The sequence below is a fragment of the Centroberyx affinis genome, unplaced genomic scaffold (genome assembly GCF_046629955.1).
Source record: "Centroberyx affinis isolate AG114_WGS23_722 - 3 ecotype Tasmania unplaced genomic scaffold, CSIRO-AGI_Caff_v1 ptg000602l_1, whole genome shotgun sequence".
Classification (NCBI taxonomy): domain Eukaryota; kingdom Metazoa; phylum Chordata; class Actinopteri; order Beryciformes; family Berycidae; genus Centroberyx; species Centroberyx affinis.
The window spans coordinates 47,384-64,580 of NW_027279238.1; the positions used below are offsets into that span (position 1 = coordinate 47,384).

At 43.0% G+C, this 17,197-nt stretch overlaps 1 protein-coding gene across 1 annotated transcript; it reads right to left on the reverse strand.

Moving 5' to 3' along the window:
• Window positions 1-112: 112 nt before the first annotated feature.
• On the reverse strand, window positions 113-14,878 carry LOC139643426 (carbohydrate sulfotransferase 11-like). Its single transcript, XM_071518570.1, has 3 exons — window positions 14,785-14,878; window positions 4,429-4,508; window positions 113-1,600 (listed from the first exon to the last, which is right to left on the reverse strand). Exons 1-3 carry the CDS (start codon window positions 14,876-14,878, stop codon window positions 755-757), a joined length of 1,020 nt encoding a protein of 339 aa, XP_071374671.1. The 3' UTR covers window positions 113-754.
• Window positions 14,879-17,197: the final 2,319 nt, after the last annotated feature.

Consider the following 17,197-nt stretch of genomic DNA (forward strand, 5'->3'; position numbering starts at 1 on the left):
GACTTTGAATAGAGTCAGAAATATCACAATAAATAAAGTCAATGCCATGTTGCATAAAATCTCTTCCTACAGTACAAAAAATAAACTGTCACAGTTACAAAAGGATGTCATATGTCTTTTGGGGACAAAATAAGGCCCAAGGTAAAAGGCACGTACATTTGGAGACATTCATTGTCTAAATGTGATATTAATAATACTTTCATTATGCTACCTTCCTCCTGATGTAGAGATTACATTTGTCGTGCAAAATTATACCTTTGAAAACAGCAGACAACTATGGAAATATAGCAAACAAGTTTGCTGAGGATCAGTTTGTTCCTACTGTATACATTGATGGTGAATGACATGTCAGACATACCAAGACAGTGACCAATATCCACTGGCTCACCTATTACAGTAAAAAGTAATTTGCCTACTTTAGGCAACAACTTTCATCTTGTGATGAAATGTCTTCTCCTACTTTCTCCTACTTCCTCTCCAGAGACGTTTTCCAGCGTGATGTTGCTTTTTGAAAAGCACTTTGAATATAGTTCCCCAGGTTAGTACTCTCAAAAATAAGAATGAATATGCTTTGGAGATCAATTCAGGATCAACTTCTGATGTGTTTACAACACAGTATTTGCATTCTGCATAACGAGGCTTACACAGAGCAATCATAAGGATCTCAAAACTACTGGAAGAACCTGAACTGACCTGCTACAAGAGTTCAGGGTCAGAGTTCAAGCTGAGTCTGTGGATGAGTGAAGTTGCAGCCTCATCTAAACTTGAGGTAGGCTGGCGTGGAGTAGTTGAAGAGCAGGAAGTCCATGCGGTAGAGGTTGTACAGCTTCTTCTGGTAGAAAGGGCTGATATTATGGAAGAACTGGGCTGCCATGTCTCCTGTAGTCCTGGTACTCTTGGAAGAGGCCGGGAAGGCGACCTGGCCCTCCACCCCGGCCAGCTGCAGCACGTAGCGGGAGTCCTGCTCCAGCGTCTCGTACTTGCCCACCACATCATAGTGGATGAGGCAGGGGTGGCACAGCGAGTGCACCCGCTCCCAGTGCTCGTTGAAGGGCTCTTCTCGCTGGGTGGCCGGGTCCACAAGGTAGTACACGAACTCCTCGAAGGAGACGTCGTTGCCTCGCTCCAGAGCCTCCGGCCGGGGGTCCGGCCGGTGGCGCCGGACTATCTTCGTGCCGTATCGTTTATGAAAAGCCGTGTTGTAGCTCCGCGTGAACTTGTTGCGGTACGCCGATACCAGCCGCTCAAAGGGCTCGCGCACAAAGACGAATTTCAGGTAGGAGCGCAGACGCTGGTTGATCTGGGAGGTGGAGTACTCCGACAGCGTGCGGAGGTTCCCCGGCACGTGGGCCTCGTTGGCAGGAATGGCTAGCGGATCTCGGTGGGGCCCGGCGACGCCTGTCAGGACCATGAGCACTCGCTTCCAGTTGGTGCAGGCCACCTTGGGCACATAGCAATACAGCATGCCATGCTGGTCATCCACGATGACGTGCTTCAGGTCCTCGGGGATAAGGACACGGCGTTTGCGGGTGTACGAGCGGCAGGCCTCCTCCAACAGCTCCCGTCGGCCCTGATGAATCGCCTGTACTGCTGATTCAACCTACACAAAAACAGGAAAGATGATGAATCATCAACGATCATCAATGAACGATCAACCCTAAAATAACAACTAGTGCACTTGTGGTCAATCTTTGGACCACTTCAATGTATTTTTACTTCAAGAGATTCAAAAACTGCACTTCATGAGAGTCAGAGCTAACCCTAACCCAGTCAAACAAAACGGGACAAGCAAGGAAAAAAGCTAAAGAAAACTAAACAATGTATTATTTAAGAGTTTAAGTGGAGTAGATGCCCTGCGTGTTTTGCATCAAGCTTCATTTTTTCATCTTTTCCTGCAGTTAGGATAATGCGGAGTATACCGAGTTCTTCTGCAAATATACTCTCCGACACTCACACCCACTTCTCCTCAGGAGGTCTTAATCACAGTCGATCCCCTGCCATCCGCACACCGCCTTCATAACATCACAGGTCACCCAGTTCAGCTTGGCCTCCTCGCGGCACAAACCCCTTATTTACCTCTTTCATTTGCTCAGCCCGGCTCACCGCTGCAGCGGTCGGAGCCCTGAGACTCTCAGCCTGACTCGCTGTCTGACCGTATGTGTGGCTCTCTGTCTTCACTGGAGAAGACACTGGCACATCAAGGACAGACCGGGACTGGCCAAACACTGGCTCCAGTGCCAACAGTGACCCTTCTCTCACTGGGATTTTGCGTACTGTATGTATATAATGCTGTCTTCTAACTTCTATCCGTTGATCTGAGCTATATGCATGATTTAGAAACATATAGGGAGTGCAATCAGTGGACCAATATCTCAAGTGCGTCACCACTGGTCAGTGAGACACTTTCCCAAGTCAACCAATGTGATTTCAACTCAAGTTAAAAAGACGATTCTGTTGATTTAAAATAACTGAGTGACCAGGGAGGACTGATCTCTTTGGTTGGATCTTTTGTGAGCACTGACTGCACTTCCTGTGCAAAGGAACACAAAAGTCTTTACCTAGATATGCCAATTAATAAATCTATGGTATCTGGCGGTAATCCAGTGCACCAGCTGTTTCCATCCAGCTATCATACTAAACTCTAGGAGACTCTGATCCCCCGAGTACGGCAGCACAACAGGGTTCCACTTGGGGAAGCTACTAAGTGAAAAATAAAGAAAATACCAAAAGCGAATAAAAGTAAATCATGTCCTTCGGAGTTGTTTTGTTTTCTGGCATGTATACCTCCGTCCTGCTCCCAGGGAGCTTTAATTGGAAACAGCTCTTACAGAACCGCTATTAGTGGACTCTGTTGCCAAGCATGCATCTCTTTAACATTTATATGGAACAATATTTAAAATTTTGTCTGCAATTTAGGTGGAGGGGTGTTGAGACTCCAATGGGCGGGGAGTTTTTGTTCCAAGAGTATAGGCCAAGTAATCATTGAGTCACTGATTGATGAAGAACCCCATCAACCCCCCACAGATATATTATGGTCATTTTGTGCTATGGGGCAGTAAAAATCCTACTTATTGCACCTTTAATCTATAATAATGTTCACTGCATTAACTATGTAAAAAAGTTGTTTAATTTATTGTATTCAGCGATATAATGTTATATGAAAAACTGCCCTATGCAGAGGTCAAGATGCTTCTTACTCTTAATGACTTCCCCTCCACATAAGCAAAATAAAATGTTGACTTTATTAGACTTCTTGTGTAGCATCCCTTGCATAGCCTGTACTAATTATACTGTATGGTGCAGATCAATGCCTTCACAGTTACTCATGTCCTGAAACGTTGAGATGATTTAATAATCTATACTATTATAATACTATTGTAATACTATTGTACAACACACACCAGCTGGGAAAATAACTGCCGAGGTTATTACTTTTTATGATACTGCTGCATGCCTCCCCCATACCTGAAAAAAAAAAATCACAAGGTGAACGCCATCCTTATCATAACTCCTTTCTTGCCCTCATCAAACGCTGCTCCAAACCACTTTATTAAGCTCTTAAATGTCTGCAGTCTGAAGCTGCCAACACGGGCCCATGAATCCTCCTCAGTAAATGTCATTGGTGTAATTAAACAAAGATGCTTGACCTTTTTCCTGCTGAAACCAGACATCAGAAGGAGCTGTACTAGATCAAGGGTCATTTGTGTGTCAGCCACTGAATTTCTTTTGGGTTTCGACTGATATGAGTTTTTGATGGCCGACACAACACTGATTATTTTTGGATCGAAGCTGCCGATAGCTGATATTTCGCGCTGACATTCAATATCACTAAATGCATTCATTTTCAAGCAAAAAATTCACTCTGAATTATATTCTTGTCAGTGGAAAATCTTATGAAACAGCATTTAGACCATGAGACACTAAAACTCCACATGGAAACCCAGGATGACAATAATAATAATAATAATAATAATAATAATAATAATAATAATAATAACAAACATATACATTCTTGTGAGGAATCTGATCAAAATGTCTCATTAGAATTAATTCAGGATAAGCGCTTCCCATAGACGACCAGTATGGTATTGATCAATTCTACAATAAATATGTAACCAATCAAACTGCATCATATCCATCATATCCAATTTTTAATAAAAGGCCAGTATCAGTATAACCCTATAGAATTTTTTACCTCAAAGTAATTTGAAATAAAAGTTGAAAGCTGAAAGCAACAACGACCAAATTCAATTTCAAACCATTGCATTCAGTTTCAAATTTGACAATACAAATTCAAATTCTGCAATTCTGCAATTCTGCAAAATGGGCATATGCATTTGTAAACCTGATTTAATTCCTGTGGACTGAAACAAATTGTGTCAGACTGTTTGCAGTACAGCTAGGAGATCCTGGTTAGAGGAGACTGACCTGGTCCCCGTCGTAAAGTGTCTGCAGAGGACTCCTCCTGGATTTCTGCCCACTGCTCCCTTCGCCGACTGGATCAGAGGCTGAGGAAACAGAGGTACATCTGTCAGGAAATGTGACGAAAAGAGCTTCTCTGCACCTCTTCTGTACCGGGAGAGGGAAAGATGTGTTGAGTTAAAAGCATCAGAGCGTGTTTAAAATGAAGCTGCATTCAAACTTACAGTGCATGACCATCTATCCACTCGCTCTACAACAGTTAAGTGCTTATGTTAAAGTATGAGTCCTGTCTCTAAATGGTGTGTTTGCACAATATCAAGTGAAGTTTGATGATGACCGATTACTTTAATGCTTGTGCAGTCTGGCTTGAATCCACAAGTAGCCTACAAATCAGCTCCAAAGATCATCTCACCAAACCCAGCAAATATAGTTTCTGACAGAACTGAAGTAGGAAGAAAAGAGAATCCATTAGACGAAAACAGATAAAGTTTAGAGACAAAACTGGAGTAACACTTTTTAATTTGACTTGAGTCTATTGTATGATGTGAAATTCACTTCAAGACGTGTTATTGCCACGGCTTCATATGCTTCAGTGCACTTGTACATAAAAAAAAGGGTTTGGCAGTCCAAAACATGCAATTTTCTGCATTTAAAAATGTCACATTTGTCAGACACTGTGGTTGAAGGGAAGCAGAGAAAGAACCCAAAAGCCCAAGATAAGGTTTCTTTAAGTTGAGAAGGATTGCTGGGGACAGGACAGAGACACAGGATCAATCCACAGTACAAGAGAAGAGAGAAGCCCACTCTTTTGTCTATACATTCTGTGTCCTTTTGCATCTGGTTGCCAACAGATTTGCTTGCCAGGCAGGCTTTTAGCCTCAAGTAAACAGACAGAACTTTTGACCCCATATTATAAAACACCACTTGCCTATGTTGTGGGATATAACTTCTCAGTTACGACCATCATATACATCATTGAGCTCTCTATACATGATCTTAATCCACTCGAGTGTGAAAGTCAGCGGATGAAGACGTGAAGACTGCACAAGTGATAGGAGACAGTTTAACCAAAACCATCAACCGTCTTGATCTACGAGGTTCAGGACCAGACGCTAAATCTCTGCTGCAGTGTTCAGACGTGGCATGTGGAACCAAGCAGGGAACATTTACCGAGGTCAGCCTCTGACCCCAGAAGTCCCGGGGAATACAAGAAGAAATAAACCTTAAGCCATCATCCCTCAAGAGCGTTTGCACTTTTCTCTCACAAAATCCATCTCCATCATTCCATTCTTTTCTCGCGAATGTAAATGCAATCGTCCGCCTGCAATATTACTGTAGTGACAATGTCTACTTTCATTGCCAGTGACCATAACGACTCTTTAATTTTGGGAAAATAGTATGTTACTTTCACATAAAAATCTTGCCTACTGCAGCTTTAATGACATTTTTTTTTCACAAAACAGAGCAAATCCTAGGCAGTGGCAACTAATCTCTCCTCTCTCAAACTTAAAGATGCCAGGACTGGATTATTATTAAATATAGAAGCAAAATAACATGTTGCAATGACCTCTGAAGGGCTGCTTTCTACAAGCAGATTTCATTTTCCCCCCCTACGTTGCTGTAGCTTATTGAGAATGTGATGGACTACTGGAAAGGAATTCTTACAATTTCCCAGATACTGCCCACATTGGACCATGACATATGAATAACTTAATATTTTGTCAAACATTTGTAGCCACAAGAAGAATATAAATGCAGCCTGAAAGTAAGAGTAACGGCAATCATTTAGCCGCAATCAGAGATAAGCTTCTTCCCCAAAGTGATGCAACATCGAATGAAAGACAACAGCGAGGGCAATAAAAGCAATAGAAGCCTCCAATATAAACACCGCCTCCATTTTTGAGCAATATCATGAAGTAACTTACTGTCTGATGTGGAAGTTGTTCAACAGAAACTGAAAAAACTATTGCCAAAGTATTAATGTCCAAAATGATGAAGTGATGAGAGATAACCAGCCGCAAACAAGACACTTATTCAGGAAGTCAGCAGACTCTGTGGCCAATGGAGAAACCGAGGCCTTCATTTCCATTGCTTCCACTTTACAAACCCAATTAAATACGACTTGCATTCCTGAAATGCCAGCTTCTCCTGTCCTTTACGTCTTGTATTACACACATGTGGAATAGAGGCAGCGCTATCCTGAGCAACCCCCCCCCCCCACCCCCCCACCCCCCAGAGAGTTTCTACTATTATGGTTCACATTATCTTGCCACAGTCAGCAGTCAGGTTCAGAGGTCAACATGTGGCTCTTGTCAAGTAAAAGGCAACATTTCAACTCGGCAAGTCGTCACAAAATAGTACAACAGAGTCTTTATTGAAGATGTAGTGGATGCACAGCACTAGAAGAACGGGCATGCAAAAATGGCTAGCAAAGGGTTTGCGAGGGCCAAACTCCTAGAAAATTAATCTACACACAAGTTCCCAATATGTGTTGCTTCCGTGACAATAAAGGATTTTCACTGGAGGAATCGCCTGGAATCGCATGCTGTGGACGGATTAATACTAAATGCACGAATTCAGAGAGGGAATGAAAGCAGACCTAACTGCTGTGTACTATACACACACACACACACACACACACACACACACACACACAGAGGAAAGGTTGGGCACATCAAAACTAAGAGTGAAAGCTGCCACGCAGTCATTTCTCTCTTTCCTTTCTACAGCCCTGTGGATGGATGAGGACATGAATAGATTGCTCAGATAGGGTCCAATTTGATTGAATTTTCTGATGTAGACCTTCTAGTTTAACAAATAAGAGCAGCATGGACACTACTGCACTAAGTAGCCAGGCTCGCATGACAACCCTTAATCTTGTCTAGGTCAATACAATCAAGAAGTGGCATTGAATCCGAATATTTATGTCACCTTTGAACTCCTGACTCTGTAAATACCCTATCTGCACACATGCCAGCCAGCCAACACAGAAGGCCTTAGCAGACCTTCCTTGGGGATTTGATGCACAATTTGTGCAGGGAAAACATCTCTGTGGTGAGTTGCTTGGACTGCCAGAACGTTGCTGCATGTTCACTACATGAACTGAAGGCAATAGTGGCTTTTCAGTTGCGTCTCGAATCTCCCAGCGAGCACGTCCGGTGGCATCGTGGAGGTTCATTGGAGAATTGGCTGTGGGCAAATAACGTCTAAATATAAGACAACCAACCAGTAAAGAGAGATATCGGAAAAGGATTGTTGTGATGTGCATGTAGGTCCATTCAGTGACCATGTTGATTAGATTTTCAGATGGCTGAGTTGTACATTTAGAAATGTAATCAGCTGTTCACATGCAGCAATGGATGCCCAAGAGCTGAGGACCTCCAATATGGCCGCCAGTGGGTGTGTTATGTCAAATGAAAGCCTTCAAAAGGAATATTCTGTGTGTGTGGTTCTGTAGCCAGGATAGGATGGTGTGTGCATGTGTATGTGTCCACCTCGCTTTCCACACCATGGTGAGACTTGGCAAGTCATGGGTGGCAAGCAGCTTATGAGCGGTGAACCCACTGACACACTCCATGGGGCAGCCAGCCAATGGGAATCTCTGCATGTTCAGTACTAAATGTGTAGGTAACCCACCAAAATACAAGGGATACCTGAGTATATTAAACTGGAGAACCAATAAATAAAATGTAATTTTGAGTTATCAACGTTCATCCCAATGTAAAACATGTATGGTGAACTAGAGTGGTGACTATGCCCCAGTCCATAGGGCATTAGTGGTCACTGAATGATTTGATGAGCATGAAAGCAATAAAACAACAAATTCAATTCATGAAGCTTGCATGGGTGATGTTGCATTCCTGCAAAATGGCTCCAGTCAATTCTAGAAACTATGCCAAGGTAATTCTAAGTTTCCTTTATTTTGGCCTTGTAGTACAGTTTACTGTGGGACAAAATTGGCCTGTGGATACACAAGAAGCAAAAAAAAAAAGGTATTAGGGAACACACACATAGATTTCCATCCAAAACATGTACTTAAAGATCATCTGAACTGAATGTGAAGGAACAGTGGCAAATCCGGACACAATCTGGACCCTTTTCAGTGAGAAACTCTTTAAAAATTTAGACGAGAAACCACATCCAAGAGTGTCTAGATGGCCCAGCCGAGGGCATCACGCGGCAAATTCAGTTCATGCATTCAGTCAGTCAGTCATTCAGTCAGTCAGTCAACGCTTAGTGAGATGTTGCTTTGTGAGATGGCCTCTAGAGGGCGTCTCTGACTAAGAGATGGCATCTCGCCTATGGGCTAAATGCCACATTCAGTCTCATGCACTGATAATGCCATATTGGATCTCACATAGAGCCATGCTGTTCACCGTCAATACAGACATCTACATCTTCTTCTGTCCTGCAAACCTTAACGGTAGGTCATGTTATTACCTGTGGTATGTGACGTTGGTGGAATAGGTAACTTAACCGGTAAACGTGTCACGCTAGCCGAGCATTGCTCTCGTCATAAGCATCGGGCTTCTGGGCTTTAGCCGGGAATGTTTTTTTGACTAGCCCCGAGTCTCTTGACATTCGAAACAAATCTAGGCTATATCAAGGGGGTCATTGGTTCGGAATGCACCGTTACGTCGTTCTGGGAGTGAATTTGACTACGTAGCACGAGTTCCGGTTCTGAAAAAATAAATACAGAGCAGTGCTGGTGGTTGTACCTGTTTTAGGAGCTTAAACTCAGTTTGTTTTATGACCAAAGTTGTCTGGCTGGGCGGTGCTTGGACCTTCAGGTCAATCACAGTGCTTAAAACGGAAAACTCAACCGGGATGTCGGGCGACTTTAAACAAACGCACAATCAAATGACAAGCACAGACAGTTTAATCTGAGCCGAGGAGCTGACAGGTTGTGTTGTGAAAATGTCAAGAAAGAAGAAACTAAACATTCTTTCCTATTTTCAACCCAATGTGAGTGATAAAACAATGTGTTCAAGTAAATTCAACTTGTTTCTATGAAGTAGCATCATTAGAAGCGAAGCTAGGCTACTGTATTTCTGCCTCTCCACCATGTTGACGTTCCCAAACAGCCCAATGGACAGAAATCTATCCGTCAATAATTCTGTCCGTTTTCCGACGGATCAGTGTGGCCACAGCTAGTGGGCCTGGACAGGATCTGTACTTGTTAACTGTCATGATGTTAGCCATGCTGACTTATGCATATTGGTCGTCCGCATTGTCAACAGACTGTAAAATATTATGAGTTTTGAATAACTTTGTAATATTTACATGCATTAAGAGAGACTAGAAACAGAGAGTAGAAACAGTGGAGTTCCAACCTGGAAGTGGTACAGGATTGGGGCTCCCACCATTGCCAATAATGGAAAGAAGCCCACATTCCTTCACCTCTGACCAAGTGGCCAAAACCACAGGTGAACTTTGAAGCCAATAGGCCTAATGAAGTGGTGGCAGACGGCTAGATGCCGGCTCCAAAAAGACTCCAAGACGCCCAACTCCATGCAAGTCAATGGGGCCACAACCCAACTTCTCACTGAAAATATAGTCAATATTTTTTTTCAACAAGAGGTTATGGTCTCAGTAGCTAATTTCACTTCTTGTTATTTCTTATTTTGAGATCCAGTGAAATGTTTAACATATCTTTCCGTATTGGTGCTCATGGGAAGTCCCCTTACATGGCGTTTTCCCCTTCTTTCCAGTCACGTCCTTCCCCTCCATTTCTATCTATACACACATGCCACACGCCATGGTGAGACCAGAGATGAAAGCTACCTACTTCGGTGTTACAGCATAGCAGTTTAACTTTGGCCATCTGCAGCCCAGCCACTGTCAACCCAACAGCTGCTCACTAGCTACAACTAAGTGACTGTATGCCAAAAGAGCCATCTTGACTGCCAAACTAGCTCACAGAAATTAAAGCTAATTTCTACCACACAGTCATAAGCTTCTCACTCAGTGGATTCACCTCTGCCAAGATGTCAAATGCAGCCTATTTGCTGGAATGAAAAGAGTCAGAGATGCTGATAGATCCTGCACCCAAGGGAGGCTTTGTCCTCTGCCTCGAGGTACCAAGGTGAGGGGGCATTTTGTGGTGAATGTTGCTACAGTACACTGATTTATTTCGACCTGATTTCTAAACATATTACCACTTCCTTATGGAAACTACCAGTGAGTCCAGAACACATTTCTAATATGACCACTCCCAAAGCCTGCCTTTTTTTTTTCTTTAAATGAAACGCCGGCCAGTCAGCAGAGGTAACGTCTGAAAGAATTTGGGCTCTGACAAATAGCTGGCAGACTATGAGTGAGTATTTCAGCAACAAGCTGAGATGGCACACTTATTGGGCTGAAAGAGCGTATTATGTGTCGTCACTACCCTGCTAATGCGGCATCACTCAACGAGCATGGAAATTTACAATCCACCTTTTGTCATGTGGTATTTCAATACAACCAGACTGCATAAAAAACACATTTTCAGGGAAGAAACTGCTTAAATTGTTGAAGTCAAACTGCTGGGTTTCAGAGGAAGCCAAGGTGAGGTACCGTCCATTTGAAATAGGAGTTTCTCCAAAGTGACAAAAATGTTACCACTGAACCTGGGGAGACCCACACAGCATCTAAAGCAGTAGACTCAAACCATGTGCCATGGGGCCAAGAGTCTGTGGGTCATCATTCCAACCAAACACTACACCAGCTGTTTTCACTAACCAACACACCTAATCAGTAAATCATCTGCTGTAGTGTTTGGGTGGAATGAAAACCTGCAGACTCTCAGCCTCGTGGCCCATGGTTGGACTTGTTCTAAAGGGATTCACCAACACTCAACCTGAAGACCATTCAGAGCAAGCGGACCAGTCCCATTGGTCTAGCCCTCTCTAGACCCAATGCTGTCAAACCCTCTCTTCTGCATTTCGCCTGGCTTGTACAAAACCAAAGGGCGTAGGAAATGCAAAATATAGAAAGGCCAATGTGTGTTCCTCCTGTCCCTGCCATAAACGGAGCTCTGTGTTTAGGTCCCACTGGGAAAACTGGGGCCCCCGCCCCCTCCACGGCCTCTCCTGCCAAAGAGCTTTACTGAGAGACACACTGTGCGAGGGAGAGCCTGATCCTTAGGCCGCAAATGCGTGTGTAAAGGGTGTCAGAGCAAAGGCAGAGGCATGTGGGTGGTGCAGTGTCTGTTTATTGAATCTAGCATATGCAGATGTGCGATATGCATCTTACTGATCTTTCTGAGACATAAGTTCAAGAGGCTGCCAGGATCAAACGTGCATTTGTGTTGTTCTAATACCAAAAAACAAAGAAATCTGGTGCACCGACATATCCGGCAGTAAGACATAAGTAGATGTGTTTCAGCCAGTGAATACCTGCCATTTCCCTTAGCTTTCAATGTTCATTTCTGAAAATGCAGAGTCAGCACGGCCTGCATAAGGAGAATTCTTGTACTACATGGCAAACCTTAAATCTTACTAAAACAATGGGATTCTCTAAAGAGAAATAAAGGCAGAGTGGAGGTCTTATTGAGCAAGATCTACCCTGGATGAACATGCCCACAAGTCATCTTGGTCCCATCTCTCCGTGGGGTAAATCAAAATCCTTTGGGGATTTCTTCCACGCTGACAGCAGCTGGCCTTAATGGAAGCCAACTCTAGACAAAGGAAAACTTGGACTGAGAGGAGAAATCCATGCTCCAGAGTAGTCGCTGAATAATCAGCTCCTGCAGCACCATGTTGTCATGAATATGCAGCTGGCTGGGGGAGGAGAGCAGGTTGGAACAGCAGGGCCACCCTAAGCTGTCATCAGATAGCCTTGGACGGCCGAGGATGTGACAGCACTTACGAGGCAGAACTGATTTCAACTGGCAACTCCAAAGTATCATTAGGAGGATCAAGTGAGCCACTTTGACTTTCTGGACGTTCTGTTCCGAGTCAGATTAGATAATGTCAGATCCAGAACTCTTCTTGAGATTTGTTGGAACGGAGAAAAGACTGATACTGTGCTCTATCTTTGGAACTTTGCTTTGCGCCCTCAAGATTTCCACCGCCATGTCCGAAATATTTCCAAGGGACTCCTAGAGCAAATTTGTTTAGTGTACAGCAGGTGTTCCCGATGACGCTGGTGTGCTGAACAGTTCAACTTTACGACCCTCATGGCCTTAAGTCAAGCCCAGACAAGGAAGGTATGAGGTGGGGGGGGACTCTCCTTAGTGCAGTGATAATGGCAGCTGCCCCAAGGCCTGAACAATACTCTCAGGCTCACTTTTACCTGCAGCTCTTGATGGTTTTGCTTGGAATACAACAGCTTAGTAGGCTGCCTGATAACCATCAACTGGGGCAATTCAGAGTAGGCGTCAACTCACATCTGTATCACTTCCTGACATCATATAAATCAGTGTCTCGAACACCACAAGCAGCTGACTGAGTTTTATAGGGGGATGTGTAGGAGACGATCCTGACAGCGGCCATACCGTATACATTCCACAGACCATGTTGTGCCACGCAAACTTCTCCTCTTCACTCCTTGTGTTTGAGTTACGTTTCTAGATAATGCACAACTGGCCTCATAGGAAGGCCGCACATTGCGAAAAATGTCCATCTTAGCAAGTCATTTCACCTGGTGCCGAGTCATAAAATCCCATATTTCTTCAGTGTAGATTTTTCTAGAGCCAAGTGACGCTGTCTTGAAGTGAGGTGGATTGCTCCACTAATATCAAAATCATGTTTTGAGTCAAGAACAGCCTTGAAATGAGTTGATTTGTATTGAAAACAAGTGGAATTATCTCAACCCAAATGTCATGTTTTTTCACTTATTTTAAGAAAAACAGGGTTTTAGGACTCAAAACAAGCTGGCATGACTTGATATGATGATAATTTTTGGCAATGTATGGTGCCAGGGCAACATACATGACATATAGCCCCCATCCGAGGAAGGTTATATAATTATCCTAACTTTTGAAAGGGCTTTAGATAGCGTGTGCATAGGCAAACAATTCAACAAGAGAATATCCCACTGTGTCATGGCAGTACATTCCTTTGTTACGTGGTAGCTCTCTTGCAGCTTTATACTGTCTTTTAACACTGTGACCTTTACCCCAGACAGAGCAATCTAGACTGAGAAAAGAAGGCGTTCTAAATGCAAATAGGAAACACTGGCTGCATATCTGAAACCAGTTTAAATTGATTTCTTACAGGCAGGTGGGTTTTAAGATAGAAGCATGAGGTGCATTATTCCATGTAGATTGAAGCTAGCTACTTGACACCAAATTCCCAGAGCTTCATCTATAGCCTCAAAACAGTGCTAGATGAAACTTGCATTACTAATAAGCTACTTCAATCGTGTAATAGTGCATATGATGGAACCCATATGGTCTCCATCAGTTTGAGGTTGGTCTTTCATACAGTAGATTCCCAATAAGAATTAACCAGAACTGGGCTCTTTTTTAAAGACATACTGAGAACCTCCTCACAGTACGGGCTATATAAGCCTTTTTGGCTCATGATATAGCTGGGCATGTCTGAATGAGGCCATTGTATGTGGCAGAGAGGGACCTGGAGGAGGTGGAAACGGGTCTCAGTGTCGGGCCAACCCCGCTACCAGCTGCAACTTCTCCCAACCTTCCTCCACGTCGCAGAGGAAACACTCAACCAATCAGCTCGGTAATTAAATTGTTCCTCTATTGCGTTCTACAGCCGGCAGGGAAATGGAGACACAGGGTGGGAACCAGAGAGGAAAATCTTTTAGTGAAAGCTGTTGAGAGACAGCAGGACTAGGAGGGACAGTATAATGACACAGTGTGAATAAATGAACACACACACACACACACACACACACACACACACACACAAATTCCTTCACAATGCTCTGCATGTCCCCAATGGTTCAAAATAGATTTGGGACCCCTTCCTCCAGTGGTGTGCTTATTAATAATTAGATCAGATCAGAATCAGAACAATGTCATCTTTATGGTGAATGACATGAGGACATGTGATCAGCAGACCTCATACAGTGTGGGACCAGTTGGCCTGCTGCACAGTGGTTAAATTAGGACTTTTATTAAAATAATATGGGCTAGCTTTTCAAAGGAAGCAATGTAATATGTCTAGTTAATTCTACTTTATTAATGTTGATGCAATAGGATTTAACTGCAATAAAAGCTGCTTAAATTACACTATACATCACCTAACAGTGACAGTATCTAGCTCTGAAATAAATGTATTGTCTAGATGACACTTCACATACACACTTTAGAAATATGTTCCAAAACATACCAAAATAGTAAAACAAAAAAACACATTTTGAAACAGATCTCTATTCTGAAGTGTGTGTAAAATGTATCCTTTTCTGATGACTCACCTGACTTCAGATTGCTGTGGAAATAGAATATGACCATGATGAAACATCCTAGACACAAGGCGAGAACCATCCGATTTACTTTGGGTTTTCTCATCCTGAATCTTTGGAAATGACCAAGAAGCGGAGCCAAATCCCGTTGAGGTTCATGCGAAAAGGGGCTGTTCGGCTCGGCAGAATCGACCGGGCTGCATGGCATCTGCGTCGTGTACGTCTTATTTTATGACAGATAAGAGCATCGATCCGACGAGCTGACCCTTGCTGTTCCTTACTTTCCTGTTCATCCTTGCATGTCCAGTCCGGGAGTTAGAGCTGCGGAGAGCCTACAGCGGCAAGCCGGAGGAGACGGCTGCACGCGCCGCTTGCCAGCCGCGCATACTTTGTCTTGGCGCAGGGAAAGTTGATCAAGCTGCAACACTGACAGTACAGTCCGAGCCAAGGCCAGTTTGTTTTTGGAAGAGGGGATTTATATGCCCTCAGAGCGTCTCTCCAAAGGTTTGGTTCACTCGTTAACTCCTTACTCCCCAAGAACACGGTCTGCAAACGTGACAACACACCAGGGTCAAGATCGACAGATTAAGAAGGTGTACTTCCGGTTATAAATTTCAAAATAAAATCAGGGATTTATATAGGCTCATAAAAGTACACAAGAAAGACCGAAACACAAAACATATACCAGCTAACGTTTATGGGTTTTAACGATCTTGAAAGAGTTGATTTCACCCATAGCAGTGGTACAAGTGTTCCTATAGACTGGGACCTCTATGCCAACGACTAATTTTACACTTTTATTTTGAAGGCAAAATTGACTAATTTCCGGTGTCATTCTGACTGTTTCTGGCTATCTTGACATAACTATGGTGTTGGATACACCCTCATGTATTAGACCAAAATATGACAAACTGATTGATTAGGCTGTAGCACATCTGGTTTTGATTTTTTCCCCTCTCACCTTCTCAGAATTACTTGATTAATCACTGTTAAATCACTAGATTAGTCAAACAAATTGTTTAAATCTTTTGGGTATACTCGCATGCAGAGGAAGTTATCTATTTCTAATCCTCACCACTTTAGGCCCTGGGTGGATTCTCAGCTAAATTGTGATTGTGCAAGGTCATCCCACCAAACTCAACTGGAAAATAATGAATAATTTCTGTATTGGAATCAGCCTTCTGTCAGGATACATATTGCCCTACTGGAAAAGATCTATTATAGGCTAATACAATATAAATAAATAAAAACAAAACATAAAGTAGGGGTCAGGTCACTATAAACTCACTATTTAGTACCACAAACACACTTTAAGTCCCTATAGGAATATTATATGAATATTAGACTGATTTTTCATTAGGGTAGTATGTTCTTCAAAATTATTTTTTACCATTTATTAATCTATAGCCTATATCATCCAGGTTGAGGAGTAAATGATTATATGCACCAAGATCATTGACATCGTACTTCTTGATCCATTATGCCACTGAAATAAAAAATAAGATTACAAATATTGAAAAAAAATGGAATGAAATTGTGGATAAAACATAATTTTACATATATTGAAAGACTAGTTAATAACGGTTATAGGTGATATTAACTCCATTCATGTTATCATCTGTAAACTGGAATGAATGAGTTTGTGGTGCAGACATTCTTGGTGATCCTCCCACCAGCTAAAGAAACTAATCTGAAGACATTTTGACGATAACACAGTGTGATTCAACCAACAGTTTCACCCAGTGACTGGTATGAGGTCGGCCCACGTGTGGAAACCACCCAGGATAACCCAGTAATTTATGGTATTTTACTGTGTGTCATCTGGGGTCAAGCATCGGAGCAAATTCTCAATTTGTTTCACATTATTGGTTTATGTAGACATATTTTGTATTCAGTCATTTTCAACAAAATGAATGTCTGGGAGAATTGGAGAACCGGATCATGTCGCCACCCATCCCGTCACGCTGTGTGCACGCGCTCGCTTGCCTCTCACAGACGATGAATGGGGGCCAATGAAATGAAATCGCATCTGGTGTGCGACTGGCGTGAAGATGGCGACCTCCTGCTTTGGCTTTCGTTGCATCTATTACAGAGTGCAAAGGTGGAATCCAGGTACGCAGTATGAGCCACCAGGATTCACTCTTACCAATTTGAACAAAGGAGGAGGAACTGGTGCAAACGCTGGGAGTCCATCGCACTATGGGATGGGCCTGGAGGAATAAATATCAACAATAATATTTTATCCACTTATGAAGCACTTTAGAACTTCAATTCCTGCATGACGCATCCAGCAGCAGTACAAATGAGACTGGGACAAAACATAAGAGTACGAAGGGATGATGTACGGAATACAGCGATACGTTCCACAACATCACCTACAGTATATCATGGAGGCGCAGTGGGGAGTGCAGCCTCCACAGGGGGA